The sequence below is a fragment of the Diceros bicornis genome, unplaced genomic scaffold (assembly GCF_020826845.1).
Source record: "Diceros bicornis minor isolate mBicDic1 unplaced genomic scaffold, mDicBic1.mat.cur scaffold_67_ctg1, whole genome shotgun sequence".
Taxonomy (NCBI): Eukaryota; Metazoa; Chordata; class Mammalia; order Perissodactyla; family Rhinocerotidae; genus Diceros; species Diceros bicornis.
In genome coordinates this window covers 766,899-783,962 of record NW_026691553.1, presented here as the reverse complement: position 1 = coordinate 783,962, position 17,064 = coordinate 766,899, and the positions used below count along the sequence as shown (strand labels likewise).

At 66.1% G+C, this 17,064-nt stretch overlaps 1 protein-coding gene across 1 annotated transcript; it reads right to left on the bottom strand.

The window, feature by feature from the left end:
* Positions 1 to 1,689: 1,689 nt before the first annotated feature.
* On the bottom strand, positions 1,690 to 15,131 carry EFNA2 (ephrin A2). Its single transcript, XM_058537865.1, has 4 exons — positions 14,840 to 15,131; positions 5,233 to 5,546; positions 3,117 to 3,182; positions 1,690 to 2,549 (listed from the first exon to the last, which is right to left on the bottom strand). The coding sequence occupies exons 1-4, from the start codon at positions 14,980 to 14,982 to the stop codon at positions 2,428 to 2,430; spliced, it is 645 nt and encodes a 214-aa protein (XP_058393848.1). The 5' UTR covers positions 14,983 to 15,131; the 3' UTR covers positions 1,690 to 2,427.
* Between the last annotated feature and the right edge of the window lie 1,933 nt (positions 15,132 to 17,064).

Genomic DNA, 17,064 nt, shown 5'->3' with positions numbered 1-17,064 from the left:
AGAGAACCAGACGCAGAAGGACACATGGTGTGTGATCCCATTGACGTGAAATGTCCAGAACAGGCACATCCACAGACAGGAAGTGGGTTCGTGGTTGTCAGGGGCTGGGGGAGGAGGGTGGGGAGTCACTGCTGATGGGGACGGGGCTTCTTGTGGGTTGATGGGATGTTCTGGAACTAGACAGAGGTGGTGGTTGCACAACTCTGTGAATGTACTAAAAATTGTGGAATTGTACTTTAAACGGATGGACTGCATGGGATATGAATTATATCTCAATAAAAAATATTTTTCATAACAAAATACAAGTCAGCTGCCAAAATTCCTCCCTGCGAGCCCTGCATTTAATTCCCCCTCCAGTTCCCGTGTCCCCGCGACTGGGCTGGGCTGTCTGGACGTGGGTTCTCGGGGAGAGCAGACATGGGGAGGTCCCCTCCCTCTCTGAGCCCCGGGGTCCTCGCCGCTGCACGGGCATCCCCGGGTGGCCCTCCGTGGCGCACAGCCCAGCGTCTGCCGCCGTCCCCCGTGCAGGGCACACACAGGGGTCTTTGTGTGCTCGGTGGCCTCATTGAGAGGCAGCCCCCGTCTCCGGGCCAGCGCGGCCGAATTAATTAGCTACAAGCCTTCCTCTCGCTAACTGTCCCGCAACGCTGTGGCCCAGCGGGTGGCACCAGGACGCCGGGCAGCGCCAGGACCCCAGTCCCTCGGCCCTGCCAGGCAGTCGCAGCCTCTCTGTCCTCCGCCCGGGGCTAGGCCGGGTGGAGACCGGGACCTCGGAACCCAGCAACACACGCCTTTTGCAAAGCCAGAAGGGGATGAAGAGACGACAGACTGGCCCCCAGTTGGCCTGGGGCAGCTGGGGAAACCGAGTCACAGCAGTGGAGCTTGGTGACGGAGATGTCACAGAATTTGGTTGGCTCCTGAGAGACCCATCATGGAAACCGAGGACTCCCTCAAACATGGAGGGGACGGGGGGCCTCCACTGGCCCCGGGTTCAAGGATTCCAAGGTGCTCAGGCGAGTCGGGTGACAGACATCTATTCAGCCCACCTGCTCCAGGGGGTGGAGGCTTGTTTCCTTCGCCCAGGAGGGAAACTGAGGCACACGGAGGGTGAAGGATAGGGTGCCGCCTAAATGCTCATTCCAGGGCCCAGCCCCCAAATGATGTGCAGAACTGAAGACTTGACCATGATGGTCCCCGGACGGTCTCCCCACCCTCCCCGCGGATTCCAGACCCGACTCCCGTTGTTCCCCCCGAGACCCCAACAAAGAGCACGCCCCCGAGGTTTCCGCTCATTTTATTATAAAAAATACAGAATCCAAAGTCGAGTGTGATGGGAGGGGGGAGGCCCCGTGGCCCGCCCGCGCCGACCCCTACAAAAGCCCCCCCCTTGGGCCCGGCCGTCTCCCGGAGGCCTCGCGCCATATATTTTTATATATAATATATATAAAACACAGAGCAGGAAAGGCGGGTAGAAATATGAAATTTGTACAAATGCGCTGTTTGCTTCATTAAAGTGTCGGGGGGGGGTCTGTTTTGGGTGGCGGTCCCGCCCCCATCCTGTTTCGTCCCGTTTTCTCTTTTTTTATAAACATCATCAGGTCACAGAGTAGAGGGAGGGGCTCCGACAGACGAACGAGCTTATTGCGAAGTGCGGCTTCTACTCTAAAAAGTCCACCCCACCCCCCCCGCCAAAATAAAAGCCCCCCTACGAAGGGGAGAGAGGGGAAAAGAAAAGGAAAATTTCCAGTCCGTCCTCAGGAATACAGTAAAAATAAATCACAGTATATACTTGCTGGCTCTATTTACAGAAATGTGACGTCTTCTCGGCCTCAGAGGCGAGCGGGCAAGGCTGGGGGGACCGGGTGGGGCCTACGCGGTGTCTGAGACGTAGGCGCCGAGATTCTTCGGTGGCCTCGGGTGGCACGTCGTGGGATTCCACTCCAGGAGACAGTCACCAGGAATGAGGAGGGTGGGGGGTCTGAGGTCCCCGGACCAGATTCAGGGGGGACTTGCCCCTCCAGCCTCAGGCCGGGACACCTGGGGGGGCTGCAGGGGGCTCCAGCCAGAACCCAACACATGGAGTACCAGACGAGGGGTCCCCGATCCCTGTCCCCCGCGGGGCCAGGGACTCCTACCCTGCCATTCTGTTTCCTTCCCAAAGTCACCGGAGACAGCAAGGAATAAATTAAATAAAAACTCAAGTCTTTCTGATCCAACCATGAAAAATGCACCAAAAACAAAAAAACCATCTCGGAGAAGTTCTCCAGGCCCCCGGACGCGGGGCTCGGCCAGGGGCTTCGGCGACTCCCGGCCCCTCGGGCATCGGGGGCCGGTCCTGGGTGGGTGGCCGGGCCCGGGCGCGGCGGGCAGCACCAGTCGCGGGAGAGAGGCGAGGGCATTTGGTCTCGGAGGCGGCCGCGGGCCGGACTAGGAGCCCAGGAGGGTCCAGAGCACGGGCACGGTGCTGAGGAAGAGCTGGCAGCTGCCCAGGCCGCTGCACGAGTTGTTGCTGGTGAAGATGGGCTCCGGGGCCTCGTACAGGGTCTCGTCTGGGGGGACACGGAGACGCGTGGTCAGTGGGCGGCCCGGACCCCCCTCCCGAGGCGGCCGCTTCCTCGAGCCCGGCACGGCCTGCCCTCAGGATCGGCTGCCCCTCCCAGGCCCGGAGACTGCGTCCACCCTGGTGGGGCTGTGCCTTCAGCGCAGAGCGTGGTAAACAGCAGGTGCCCAACGCATGCACGCCTTGCGCCTGGGTGAAGGCGCGAGGCTGTGGGGCCCCCTCTCCTCTCGAGTGTGGCTGCGATGTTTCGAGGGCTCAGAACACGGTGCTCGGTCCATCTCTGTGCCCGCTCTCCGGGTGAGGGGGCGGTGGCCTCAGTGGGGGCCCTGACCGGGGACTTCAACCTTCACCCTTGAAGGACTGAAATGTCAGCCCCCTTTGCAGATGGCGAAACCGAGGCTGGGGGGCAGGGCCTTCCCCAGCCATGGCGGAGGCTGGGGGACTCCTGAGGCTGTGCGGGGACCACCCTCTGACTCTACCGACCACTCAATGGGTCCTGAGGGCTGAAGACACAAGGGTGGGGGCCTGGACCCTGCCCCACCCCCTGAGCACTTACTGGTCGGCCGTACGTAAACCTTCAGCCGCAGGCAGGGCCGATCCACAGCATTGGGTGGCGTGGCAGCTGCAAGGGAGGGGCTGGGGGTTAGTGGGGTGGGGGCTCTTGGTGCCCGAGACCTCCTGGGGCTGTACCCTCTTCCCCACAGTGGTGACTCAACCCTGACCCCAGGTAGGGAGCCACCGATAAAACTCCTAATCATACATCAAAGCCCCAGACACCATGCCCCCTGTTCCCCAGCAGTCCCCCTGCACATCTCTCCTGCCCCTCCCTCTGCCGAACCCTAACCCCAGAGACTGGGGTGTCTGTGTCCGGCTCCACTTCACCCCAGGGCAGCACAGGGCCAGGTTCAGAGGTGACGAACAAAAATACGTTTGTTTTCAATTGATGAGCAAAATAATCAGTGTAACCCAGTGATTAAGCGGGAATCAAATCCCCGCTCTCTGGGCGCCTGTCAGCAAGTCACCGCCTGTCTGGGCCTCATCTTGCGCATAGGAGGTGCTTCACAAATGATGTCCAGCTGGGAGGTGACGGGAACCAGTTCCCTGGGGGGGGGAGGTTGCAGTCTTCCTGCCTCACCCACAGAGAGGCCCGCCCTGCCGGGGCTCACACACAGGCAGCAGACGTTCGGTCCTCGTGCCACCGTTACTGCTCCCCAATTCTGGGCCACACGGCCAGAGCCCAGGGTGGGGGGCACCACCGTGTCAGTGATGAGTCAGGAGGCCGGGGGCTCGAGGACAGGACGGGATGGGGAGGGAGGCCTGAGGCCTGGCGGGGCCGGCAGGTTCGCACCCCTGAACAGGCGTGGGCACCCACGCGGACCCAGCTGGCCCGTCCCCACCTGTCCCCTCGGCCTGTCCCCTCGGCGGCCACCACCTCTGCTCGCCCCCTGAAGCCCCTCACGCTGGGAGATGAAGATAAAAAGCATGTAATAAAAATAACATTCATCACAGAGATAGGACGAATAATTCCAATAATTATCTTTATGAAACTCCCATCTCGGAAAGAAAAATGTAATTTTTCTTACATTCCGGGGACTTAATTTAAACACCTTCCCCGCCCCCCACTGCCCGCTTCTTCCCTGAATTAAATGGAAAAAATCCAAATGGGGCAGAGAAAGGAGGAAGGGGGGCTTCGAGTTTAATCTGACACAGCAGAGGGGACCTCCCTGCAGCCCCGGTGGGTAGACCCCGCTCCCTACCTGCCCCTAAGACGCTGAGAAAGGGGACCCCACAATCTTGCGGAGGCAGGATCCCAGACGGGCTCCCTGATGCCCCATCCTGGTGGGGCGATGCCCGACCCCGGATCCCGGCCCAGCTTCCGGAGGGGAAGGGGCCGCCGGGGACGCGGCGGAGCCGGACGCCAACCTGGCATGACGCGGCTGCACCTGCCTTCCCCACCCTGCCCCGTCTGCACTTCATGGGGAGGAAATAGGGGCCCCCGGGACGCCCCGGCTGCACAGCTGGGGGGCAGCCACCCCCGCCCGGTCCACTGTGGGGGCGTGGTGCCCGCGTGTCCCCAGGCTACCAAGCAACCTTGAGAAGCAGCCTCCACGGCCCTCGGGGAATTTCAGGGTGGGCGGGTGATGGGGAGGGCCCGGGAGACCCCTGCCCAGGCCAGCAGAGCTGGGCAGAACACGGGGTCTGCCCGCACCCCCTCCCAGGGCTCTGACCATGCTCCCCTCCCGGCCAGACTCCGTATGCCTCAGTTTCCCTCCCCAGTGCACTGGGAGTGGGCGCCCTGGTCTCAGCGTGGGACAAGCTGACCAGTGGGGCACCGGCTCCCCCAGCCCAGAGGCCCAGTGGCCTGATCCAGGGACGGAGGTCACAGACAGGCAGCTGGGTGTGTGTGTGGGGGTCTCAGCTGGCTCTGAGCCTCAGTTTCCCCGTCGGCAAAATGGGGACTCTGACAGCGGGGCCCGCGGGGCTCGCTGAGAGGACAAATAGACCATCCGAGAGCTTGACCCCCGGGGATAGAGGCCAGCGCTGGACGAGAGGCCGGCACCAGGCCCACGCCCCTCCTGGGTCTGGCCCACCCCACGCTGCCCCCTCACGGAGGCGGTGGCCCCCGTGTCTCCCCCCGCTCACGGAGGCGGTGGCCCCGTGGCCCCACTCACAGATGTAGTAATACTCGTGGCCGGGGCGGAACTCGAAGCCGAGCGAGAAGGGCGTGAAGAGCTGGAACTTCTCGGAGAACTTGAGGGGCCCCCCGGGCGCCGCGGGCCGGTTGCACTCCCAGCGCTTGAAGCCGCGTTGCCGGTGGTCGCAGGAGGCGTGGCCCTCGCCGTTCACCATGTAGAGCACGTAGTGCTCCATGTGCTCGGCCGGCGGCAGCGGCGCCCCGTAGTGCGGGCAGTAGATGTCCAGGTAGTCGTTGATGCTCACCTCCACCGTGTAGCCCCCGCCGTCGTCCGCCGCGCCCGCGCGGAACCTGGGGGCAGGGCCGGGGTCAGCGGGGGGGCCGGGGCAGGGATGGGTCAGCGTGGGGGGGGCAGGGATGGGGTCAGCGTGGGGGGGGCGGGGCAGGGCTGGGGTCAGCGGGGGGGGGGGGGGGCTCAGCACAGGAGGGGAAGGGGGCAGGCCAGGAGATGCGAGGAGGGGGTGGGGAGGGGACCAGGTGAACAGGACCGCTGGGCGGACACCCTGCTCACAGGGTGGTTCCAGGGTTCGAGCCCACGGCGCCTGCCGGGCACACCCCCCAGGCCACAGCAGATGCCTCGGGTTCCGGTGAGCCCTGAGCCCCCGGCCCACAAGGTGGTGGGTGCTGGGGGAGGAGGGGCCGCTGCCGGGCATGCTGGGTAACCGCATGCAAAGGAACAGGCCTCTCGTGACCCCCCCACCCCAGCAGGCCCGACATCGGGGTCCCTCTGTGGCAACAGGCCCTGCACAAGGTGTTCCCCCACCAGGAAGTCCATCTCCCGGGAAATTACTGCTTGACTTCTACGTCCCCTCCTCCAGGCAGCCCCCCATGCTGCCCACCTGATGCAGCCACCTTAGCTTTCCTTCTGCAGATCTGCCTGCCCAGAAGGCCCAGGGCGGTGTGGGGACACAGGCCCGGGGTTCCAGGCCCCTCTGGGGCATGCTCTGCCCCCACCCCTAGCCTCAGTTTCCCCACACGGGATGGGGCTTGGCATGAAAACCCCCTCAGGCCCTCCCTCCCTCAGCTCAGCTCAGAGGTGCCCTGGGTTCGACCCCCAGCCACACCCTTCCATTCTGTGTGACCCCAGCAAGTCCCATGCCCTCCCTGGGGGGCCTCCAGAATCCCACATCTGCTCCCCGTGCTCCTGGTTTCCCCCCAGGTCCCCCCACCCTGACACCTCCGACCCCCAGCCCTGCCTCCCAGCCTTGGCCCCGGAGTCCCCCCGACTCTCACGCAGCCTGCGCCCCGACCCAGCCTCGTCTGGCGAGGATGGAGGTCAGCTGAGCAAGGGACCGGCGGCTCCCCTCCCATCACTGCCTCGGGCTACGGCACCAGGAGCCCTCAGATCTCCCGGACGTGGTCCCCCGGGGCGCTGTCATGTAAACGCGGCCTGGACCAAGGGAGGACAAGGGGGGCCTCCCGAGAGGAGTTTATTAGCACATAAAAGGCCCGAGCAGCGGAGGGTTGGGGGGCAGCCTCCCCCAGGATGCCCCCGCCTCCTCCCTCCCTGCACAGGCAGGGAAACTGAGGCCCAGCCGGGGTCGGCAGCAGGGAGGGCGCAGGCTGCTCAGATCTCAGCCCCGCCACTGCCTCTGCGCCCCCCGTGCCAGCCGCCCAGCCCGTGGGAGGGAGCGCAGCGCAGCCCCCATGCCGGGCACACTAATTGGCACAGCCAGCACTTGAGGGGGCGGCTGGATGATCAGACCCCATCGGCTGGACCCCCCGCCGCCCGAGATGCCGCGCCGGGGGGGGGGGGGCGGCCAAGGGCTCCTGGGTCCCAGAGGCGGGAGTGAGGCAGACAGGACACCTTGCTCACTCGTGCCTTAGTTTCCCCACTAGTCACCAGAAATCCCCTGATGATTTCGAGTCTATGGCTGAGGTCGAGGCTGGTAGAATTTCTCGTCCGGGAGCCGGGGGAGCAGATTCACCCCCAGCCCTTTCCCGGCTCTGTCGGGGTCGCCCCAGGATGGGAAGCTCACCCCGCTCCCACGGAGGCAGGAAGGTGTCTGCAGAATAAACATGTCTGAGAGTGAGACGGGGGCAGCGGGGGCACAGGAGGCGAGGAACCGCGTCGCTCTGGGCTCAGAGGCGCTTTCCAGCCCAGCTGGGTCTCTCGGTTCAGTCAAACTCAAAGCCTCAGTTTTCCACTCTGTGCAGTGAGGACGGTCCTCAAGGCTGACGGGAGAACTCCGGGCGTGCATACAGCAGGCGCTGCACAGATGCGGGGTGGCCCGGGGTCAGGCTGGAACCCCGACCAGTCTTGGACCCTGCACATCCCTCGGGCTGCCCCACAGCCGGCTGGCACAGGTGTCTCATTGACCAGCTGCGTTCTCCGGCCCCCTGGGCGCGATCGATGCAGGAGCCGCTCTAGGCTTTTTGAAAAGTCATCTTTGCTCCTTCCCGGCCCCACTGAAAGCCCCATTGATCAGCCGATCGATGATGGCGCGGCTAAGCGCCCCCGGGACCCGCCGCACCCAGGCCGGGCTCTGCGGGGGAGGCCACAATGGGGGAGCTACGGGTGGGGGAGGGGCTGAGCTGGAGGCACCGCCGTCCCAGCCCCGGTCCCCCCCCAAGCCTCAGTTTCCCCTCTCGTCCCTGGCATGATGCCTGGGGATACGCACTCGGCCTGAAAGCGCAGAACTGGGCTCTCTAAGGCCTTTCTCGAGATGGGAATGGACGGAGGGTGGCCTGCAGCCTCTGCCTGTGTCTCCCCCGTTACCGTGCCTTCCCCCGCCTGCATCCGACACCACCATTATCCCCCGTCCCAGTTCATCTTCTGAAAAACAGCAAAGACCGAGGCTGTTCTGCTGGCTCAGAGGCTAGACGTCCGGCCCCACCAGGCTGGCCATACTCTTGGCCTCCCAAAATCCAGAGCTCGCTCTTCTGCATATAAGTCAGATCCTGTCACCTGCTGGCTCAAAGCTCCCCGTTAGCTCCCCATCGCTCAGAATAAAACTCACAGTCCTCCCCAGCCCACGAGGCCCAGTGTGGCCTTGCGGCCCCAACCCTCATCACTCTCTGTCTCCCCAGCTCACCCCTTCCAGCCACACCAGTCTCCTGGTTGTTCCTTTTCCCACCCCAGGGCCTTTGCACACATTGTTCCCTGCCTGGCATGCTTTTCCCTGCCTCCCCCACCTCATCACATATCTCCTTCCAACATCATCACATTTATACCTTTACAAAGTCCGCTGTCTGCCCTCCGGGACTGTGGGAGTCGGTCTCCTTCTCCACTCCTGCCCCCATGCCAGCACAGGCCCCGTACACAGTGGCACTCAATACATGTTTGTTGGTCAAACAAAAGCCGATGATTTGAGGTCTTGGAGGCACTAGAGTTGTGGGGAGCAGAGAGCAGCCGCCACATTGGGGGGCAAGGACCCCAGGCAGGGAGGTCCCAGGAGAAGCCCCGCCACCCAAGCTCTGGCCGCCTAAGTGGGCCATTTCTCTCCCTTCCCGGCTCTAAAATAGCCACAGCCTTGCTGCGTTGGCATTCCCGGTTCCAAGTTGGCGGGGGAGCCAGGGGCAGGCGCCTCGCCCCCACTCGGGGTGGTGCCTGTGCGCTGAAGGGGTCCCAGCCCAACACCGAGCCCGGCAGGAGACAAAGCCCTCGTGTCCTCCATCAGTGCCGAAGCCCGATATGCAGATGCTCCGCGGGAGCGGCAGACAGAAATCGAAATTCTCACTAAGGGGTTAATGACTGACTCGGGATGGTTCCCAGACAGAGGGCTCCCCGCCCCCGCCGGCCACACCTTCGCCCCCCCCACCCTGCCCTTCTGGCCTCGTGCCAGTGTCCACTCCTCCAGGCAGCCCTCCCAGCCCCGACGGACCCTTGCCCGCCCATCAGGGCTCCCCGACCTGCCCTCCCCAGCCACCCTCTCCCGGCAACCCCCCGGCCCGCAGCTAATTAGCTCCAACTGGGCAACTGTTAAGTCATTAGACGCTAATAGCAAAGCAACTAATTAGGAGTCTCACCCAGGACGGGGGTAGGGGGCTGTGCCGCCTTCCCAGACTGGAAACTGAGGCACGGGTGGGCCCTGTGCGCCCATCCTGCCCCCAGGGGGGTCCGGGCCTCTCGTGTTCCGGCTCTGAGCCCCTTCACAGCTCCCAGGCGAGGGCCCGAGACGCCTGCAAAGAGCCCAGCAGAGCAGGAACCCAGGCTGGCCCCCCGAGGGGGCAGTGGACCGCCAGGCCTCGGCGCCCACCCTCAGCTTTCTGAGGGGCCAAGAAGACACTTCCCCATCTGACGCCCAGCCGTCATCCTCCTGTGGGGGGCCAGGCGGGACCCCAGGGAAAGCTGGACCCCCAGGGTGGTGCAGGGTCAACCCGAGAAAGATCAAGTATGGCCTTGTGGGTGGAGGAGATAAACTGAGGCAGGGCCCAGCGCTGAAGCAACAGAGAAAGAATGAACAGGGTGGGCACAAAAGGGAGGGTGGGCCGCAGGGTCGGCCCCCCACCACTCCGGGGCCTCGGTCTCCAGCAAGACGCAGCCGGGAACACAGTCCACAGGGCCGCCTGTCTCCCCCGCCCCCACAACGTTCGCAGTGTCCCTGACACTCCTCGGCCGGCCCCAGACACGCTGCCTCCTGGAGAAGGGGGCCGCCCCGATGGGGCCCCCTGTCCGTATGGCCGTGGATGAGTCACCTTATCGGGGTCCATGAAACGGGGGCATAATGCGGGACCCACATGTTGGCTGGGGTGGGGTGACTGAGGGGCAACGTGGACCGCTTGGTGAACGGCGCCCTGGAAACCAAGGCCTCCAGGCCTGACGGGGAGACCGAGGCACAGCGCTGAGCACCCCCGCGAGCCCCCCGCCGCAGGGTTCAAAGTCTGGTCGAGGTGAAAAGAAGACCCCGCTGGTTTCTGTGCGCACGCACACCGGGCTTTCATCTGCATGTCTGGGATGGGGCGGCCTGGGGGTGGCTCTGGCCCCTTCTCCCGGCGTGGCCACCTGGTGGGGACACGGCCAGGCTCCCCCTCCAGACCCAACTCCCGAGGAGTAAAGTCCCCCAGCAACACCGAGGGGCGCAGTCGGCCGTGTCCCCAACCCTGAGCAGGAGGGAAGGGCAAGGGGGGTCACGGAGAAAACACGGCCGTGGGGGGAGGCCCCCTCCCCGGGCCTGGCTCAGGGGCCCAGGAACCGTCGATGGAAGGAAGTCATCGCCCTGAGAAAACACGGCCTCCCAGCCCCCCGTTAACGCATCTGCCGTCCCGAGAACTACCGTCACCTCCACCTGCGACCCCGTGGCGGACACGTCTGCTGGGGGCCCGGAGGTCACAGGTGGCCAGCCCCTCCCGGCCGCCCCCCAGGCAGGTGGAGGCTGAGGGTCCCCTGGTGCATCCGCCATGGAGGCCGCCCAGGGCAGTCCACGGCGGGAGGACCAAGGCCGAGGACAGGAGGGACTCGCCCGCCCACCAGAGCCCAGGCAGCCTGTACACCCAGCTCAGACCCCACGGAGGGAGACCCAGCCCCCTGGGGGGGCGTCTCAGAGCCAGACCCCCAGGCCCCGGCACTGCTGGTGGCCCCTGGTATGTTGGTCGGGCTGGAACGTCGCTGTCACCACAGATTGGGAGGCCCAAGCCCAGAAGACCCTCCTCTCGCCCGCAGGAGCTGCCTCAGTTTCCCCCTCCGTTGCCAGCCTCCCTCTGAGCCCCCCGGAGCAGGCGTGCGCCTGCCCATCCACCCCGGGCCCTGCCGCGTGGCACAGCCCGCCGGCCCCACTCTACGGAGAAGACACGGGGGCTCCGAGCAGCCGAGCCGCCCACCTGGGGTCACCCTCAGGTTTCGGGGACCCCCAAATCTGAGGCTGGACCCCGCACAGCCCCCCAGACCCCACTCTCCGGTCCCGAGTCCCCCAAACCTGCCGTGCGTCGCTCTCCAAGCCCCCAAAGCCGGGTGGACGAGCTTCTCTCAAACAAAACAAAAAAAACCCTCATGCAGCAAAACGTGCCATCGCCCCTTCAAAGCCGGTCCCCCGGAGGCGGGCGAGGCGGGCAGGGCAGTGGGGACCCATGACGCCCCATCACCTCCACCACGGGGAAAAGGCTTCCCGAGGTACCATGTTTATGTCCCCGTCATCAGAGAGGGGACCGCTGTGCAGCGGGCACCCGGGGGGGGATGGGCCTGCGGGGGTCCGGGAGCAGGCGCCGTAGCCTGAGAGGCGCAGAGCCCCCACCCAGGTCAGCACGGCTGGGTCCATTGGGTTGCGGGTTTCCAGTAGGGTGGGTGACTCTCAGGGACAGAGGGTGCCCCGCGTGGTGCCCACTCCCGGCCTCGACGGTCCCTCTGCACCAAGGGCAGCCCGGGACCCACAGGACCTGGACACGTCTCCCCTGCAGGGACCCACCCAGCTAGAGGAGAGCGTGAAGGAGGAGCCGGCCAGGGAGGGCAGGCTGTGCCATCGTCGATGTGGACCGTCCGCTCTCCCACGGAGGCCCCGGACAGGCAGAGGCAAGCTGCACACCAGACGCGTGTGCACAGACACGCTAAAGACACACACGTGCTCCCCGTGCACAGATATGCACACGCAGATATGCCAGCACCTTCCACACGCAGACATACCACCACATCCATTCCACACGCAGACTCGCTCCTGCAAACGTGCGCGTGCACCCTCCATACGCATGCACTCCAGGCACAGGCATGCACACACACATGTGCCAACACGCCAGGCCACCATGCAGCAGCAGGCACACGCATCACCCTGCCACACACACACGCGTGCACACCACACACAGACGCGCACCTCCTGGGGTCCCCAGGACCCCCGCGTGTCACGGACGAGCACACGCGGCGACATGTGCACACACGCCCTGCAGCCCAGGGAGGCTCCCAGTCGCCCCCGCACCCCCACATATGCATATGCACACACGGCCCCACGCTCAGCCCCGAGGCCGGACCCGGTGAGGGCAGCTGGACCGGGACCCCCGGCCCAGCCCAGCCTGGCTCAGGACAGGCCCAGAGATGCCCGGCGGCCGGCCCAGGGGTGCCCAGCCCAGGCAGGGGCGGCTCAGACAGATGGTTGGACAGCTGGCCGGTGGGGGTTCCAGGGCCGCTGGCTGGACTAGGTGATGGATCCCCACCCCTTGGCGGTGGATGAGGTGGGTATGGGGCTCCCCCAGCGACGCCCGCCAGCCGCGTGTGTGTAAAAATGCTTGGCACAGCAGGAGGATGCGATCTGGGAGACAGTCACATACTTGTTACCTCGCCGCAGGTACCAGGCCAGCCGACGAGAGTGGCCGGCCTCAGCGCGGCACCGCCCGTGCCTGCATGTCCCCATCCGAGCACGTCCATCCCTCCAGGTCCTTCACTGCCCGTCCGCCCCCCACCGAGCTGCCCACTCTGGCGCTGCCCCTTCCCCCCGGTGCCTTTTGTGTACACGGTTTCCCAGGCACGGCCCTCTGTCCCTGCATTCTCCTCCACCTGCCGCCGCCACCAATTTCTCTGTTTCCACCCCATCCTCGTCTCTCCCCACCCAGGCCTGTCTCTGTCTCTGCCCGTGGAGCCGCCTCCGCGTCAGGCCTCCTCACCCACCCTGCGCCTCTCCCCCAGCCAGTGTCTCTGGGACAGGGCGCCCTCGGGATATCTCCACTCCTGGGTGCCCCAGATGCCGAGGCCCACGCCACCCTTCCCTCCTCGCCCGGCCGCAGGTTGCGGTCCAGCCACCCCAGGCGTGAAACCTCTGGAGGGGTCCCCGGGTCGCCGAGGCCCCCTGTGGCAGAGCCCCCAACCTCGGTGACAAATGGAGCCCCAATTCTGGACCGATCCGGGCTTCCTGGGCGAGGTGATCACCTGGGCCCTGGGCCCCATCACAAGATGTCAGGGACATCAGGCCCCAGGTGGGAGAAGGAGAGGAGGGTGAGGAAGGCCCTGGCTGCCAGGGTCTGCGCCAGACAAGCAAGGCCGTCCCCTCGAGCAGCTGGTCAGAGCAGAGCTGTCGAGTCAGCAACAGGAGATAGCTGAGTGGCCGGCCAGAGCCAGGCACCGGGGCCGCCTCCTTCTCCTGCCCGGGGTCCTGCCCGCGGCCCGTGGCTCCATGGCAGGGGGGCAGCAGGCGGCCTGAACGACCCCCTTCCATCCCCGTTGCAGGCTCCTCGTGTGTGGCGTTTGCTAGAACAAAGGACAGGCCACACTGGGGACGGAGACTCCGGAGCTGAAACCAAAAACTTGGGCCGGGGAAGCGCTGCCCGCTGGGCTCCCTGCTTGGCCGCAGGGAAGAGCCTTAATCAAAGCCACATGTGACCAGCAGGGCGGGCTGTGCGGGGGACCGGCTCCGAGGTGGCCCGGCCGTCCCTCCGCGGCCCAGGGTCTCTGCCCTCGGCCCCGGGGCCAACCCCACAGCCGGGCGGCCAAGGGGGGTGTCTGGGCATGCTCCCTGCCCCCACGGCGGACATTGGTCGCCCTTGTCCCCGAGCCCGCCTCAAAGACGGCCCTTTATGCAACTTTCCGCCCAGGACCGGGGATGGCAGGGGACAGCGGGACGACGGCGGGCTCCGGAGGGCAGCTCAGCCGGCGCTTGAGAGCGGAGAGAAAGTGACCGGTGGCAGAGGAGCAGGGCAGGGAGGTCTGCAGCGCAGCCCCCACGGGAACACCGCGTGACCCTGAATGCGGCTGAACCTGGAGCCCCATCTCCCATGGGACCCTCAGAAAGCTCCGGCCTCCGAGACCCCAGGATGGCCCAGAAGCTTCTGCCGATGTCCAGGATGTGGTCAGCCACCAGCAAACTTTTCTCGATCCAACTAACGGGGGCTTCTGCTGCCCCCCAAACTGTACTCAGCACCTGGCACTGAAGACGTTGTGTGGGTGGGCGGGGCACCTGGGCCGGGCATGGCAGGCTAGACATGAGGCCGCCTGGGTCCCTGCCCCGGCTCTGCTCCCCTCGCCGTGACCTTGAACCAGCCACTCGTCCCCTCTGCGCCTCAGTTTCCCCATCAGTGCCAGGAGAACAGGAGAGGACACTGCTGGGTGGAGACTCCCAGGACTGGTCCCCAGCCCCTTCGGTGCTTCAGTCTCCCCATCCCCACGAAGCCGGGACCACGGCCCCTCGAGAGTGAAAGGCAGAGGCAGCTCGGCTGGTAGGGACATTCCAACTTCCCCAAGTTCATCTGGGGACCCACCAGCAGTACGCGTCCCTGGAACCCTTGTCCCCGGGGGGGCCCCCACCTCCGGGCGCAGCTCAGCGCCAACGTTCCCAGGGATCTCCACCAACTCCAAAGCTGGCGGGGTCCCTGGAGGGACCAGAAAATGGGGGTCCCCCAAGTCCGGGTAGGAAACTCAGGTCTGCACGACTTCTGAGGGTGCCAGAAGGCTTCCCCAAACTCCGGGGGCTGGCGCGCTCTGGGGCACGCCGGGCGCAAGTCCCCCAAGTCTGCACGGCAGTGGGGCGCCCTGGGGGAGAATGCACGAGCCGCGGGGTCCCCCGAATTCCGGGGCCTGGAACTCCCCGAGGGCTCCCACGGGAGCCGGGTGCCCCCACTCCAGAAGCAGCGCGCGCGGGGGGCGCGCCGAGCTCGGGCGCGGGGGAGGCCCGGCCCGGGCGGGGGGCGTCCGGGGTCCCCTGGCGCCCGGTCCCCGCCCGCGGCGCGCTCACCTGGGGTTGCTGCGGTTCCAGTAGACGGCGTAGCGGTCCGAGTTGGCGCGGACGGCGTCCTCGGCGCGCGCGAAGGGCGGCGGCGGCGGCAGCGGCAGCAGCAGCAGCAGCAGCGGCAGCAGCGGGCGCTGCGCGGGCGCCATGGCCCCGGTCCGGCCGCCGCGCTCGCCTGGCCGCCGCCTGCCAGCCGTCTCCGCCTCCTCCGCCGCCGCGAGCGGGCGGGCGCGGGGCGGGCGGGAGGAGGGCGCGCCGGCGCTTGGAGATCCCCGGCCGCCCCGGCCTGGGCGCGCGCGACCTCGGGCGCCGAGAAGTCAGGCGGCGGCGGGCGGGGCGCCGGGGTGGCCCCGGGCGCCGGCCCGGCCGCGCGGACTCTCGGAGCGCGGGCCGCCGCCGCCGCCGCAGCCGCCGGGGAGGGGCCGGGCCTCCGGCCTTTGTCCCGCCCGAGCGCCGGGAGGGCCGCGGGCGCCCCCTCCCGCCGTGCCCCGGCCGCGCGGTGCTGGGCGGGGGGCTCCTGCCTCTCTCGCGCCCCCCACCCCGGCCGAACCGGCCCAGACCCGTCCCCCCGGCGACCCCCAACTCCGCGGGCTGTGCGCCCGCCCCCCTCGTCATCCCCGGGGCCTGGCCGAGGGTCCCAGTTCTTCCTCTCCACCACCTCCACGACCACCACCAAGCCGGTCTGCAGAGCCTGGGGGCGCACGCGAGGAGTGGAAGGCAGACACGACTCACCCTGTCTCACCCCCTCATTCAAACCCAGACCCCCAAATCCTAACCGAGGCGGGCCAACTCCGGGCCTCCTGGGCCCGCCTGCCGAAGAGTTTGCAGTTGGATTGACCAGAGTCAAAGGGCTTGTCCACTGCTGCCTCCCTGGGGGCCCAGTGCAGTCACTTCTCCTCTCTGACCCTCTGTTTCCTCATCTGGGAAATAGAATAGGAGTCCGCACCTCAGGCCCTAAGGGTGTTGGGCAAACAGCAGGTGCTCCATATATGTTGAGTCTGAGCAGCCCGGTATGGGATCCAGGCCAAGAGCAGATGAGTGAACACGCAGGGGAAGTCCAACGGGGAGGCGGATGGGAAGGACGTTAGGGCAGAGGGTGAGGCTTGAGCAAACACCCCAAGTGCCCGATCTGTTCAGGGGACTCAGAGTGATCACTCCTGGGGGTCTGACTGCAGGCAAGGAACTGGGGGCCCGTCCTCTGCTTCTGTCTTTGTTCATGCCACAGCCTCCCTCACCAGACTCTGAGCCTGTGGAGGTACGCTGTCACCAAGTGCTGTCTGGGTTTGTTTCAGTGGCCAGGCTTGGTACAGCTTCCGGGAGCCAGGAGCTCTTGAACTGGAGGCTCCCCATGTGAGCGACTGTTGAAACTCCTCCCAGGAACCGTGAGAGGCCAGAGATTGGTAAACTGACCTTCACTCCAGCAAGGGGAGGATGCCAGATGGACCCACCACAGCTACACACCTCTGACGTGGTGGGGCTTATGCACGTGTTCCCGAGCTTGTTCCTCCCCCCATTTCCCCTCCTGCTACACCTCCCGACCTTTGCTTGGGCTGTATCCTGTACTCTGTCTAGCAGTCCTTTCCCTTCTCTTCCCGTTAAAATTCTGCTCATCCTTCAAGGCCTGTCCCACCCTGAGCCCCCTCCCCCTGCAGGGCGAGGCTCTCTGTCCTCTGCACTCTGGGGCACTCCGCCTGTCTGTCCTGGGCCTTCTGGCTTCTGGGTCTTGTCCTTGGACCCAGCTGCAGGCGCCCGAGTTTGAAGTCCTGGGCTGGCCCGGGTGGCTCTGCAGAGAAGGGCGGGAACCTGTCCTCAGCTGGTGGCCGAGGCAGGCCCAGGAGGCCCAGAGAAGACCAGAACTGGCCCGGGGTCACCTGGCAGGGCCTTCCAACAGACCCTGTGGACACCCCTGGAGCGAGGGCCCGGGGTTCCAGCAACAGAGGCCCCGCTCGGCCCAGGCTGGTCTGGCTCTCTGGGGAGTAGGGGAGCGGCCACTCCCGGAGGGCGGCTCCTCCCGCACCCAGGCACGGGCAGTATGGCCATGAGCCCAGCGGTCCTGGCCAGCCCAGCATCCTGCCCAGCAAAGGGGGGCCTTCGGGAAGCTCCCTCCGCCCTGGACGAGATCCCTCTTCTGCTCTACGGGGCCTCCCAGAGGGGGCGGGGGTCTCCCCCGCCCCCGGCACAGGACCTGGCCCTCACAGAGCCAGCGGGCAGGGCACCCCAGGCAGGCGGCG

What these genes read in the sequence shown, in the direction of transcription:
- EFNA2 (XM_058537865.1), bottom strand. Translation starts at nt 14,982, where the DNA reads ATGGCGCCCGCGCAGCGCCCGCTGCTGCCGCTGCTGCTGCTGCTGCTG. An exon ending in TGGAACCGCAGCAACCCCAG is followed by an intron (nt 5,547 to 14,839) that starts GTGAGCGCGCCG and finishes CCCTGCCCCCAG; the next exon opens with GTTCCGCGCGGGCGCGGCGG. An exon ending in GGTTTACGTACGGCCGACCA is followed by an intron (nt 2,550 to 3,116) that starts GTAAGTGCTCAG and finishes GTGTCCCCCCAG; the next exon opens with ACGAGACCCTGTACGAGGCC.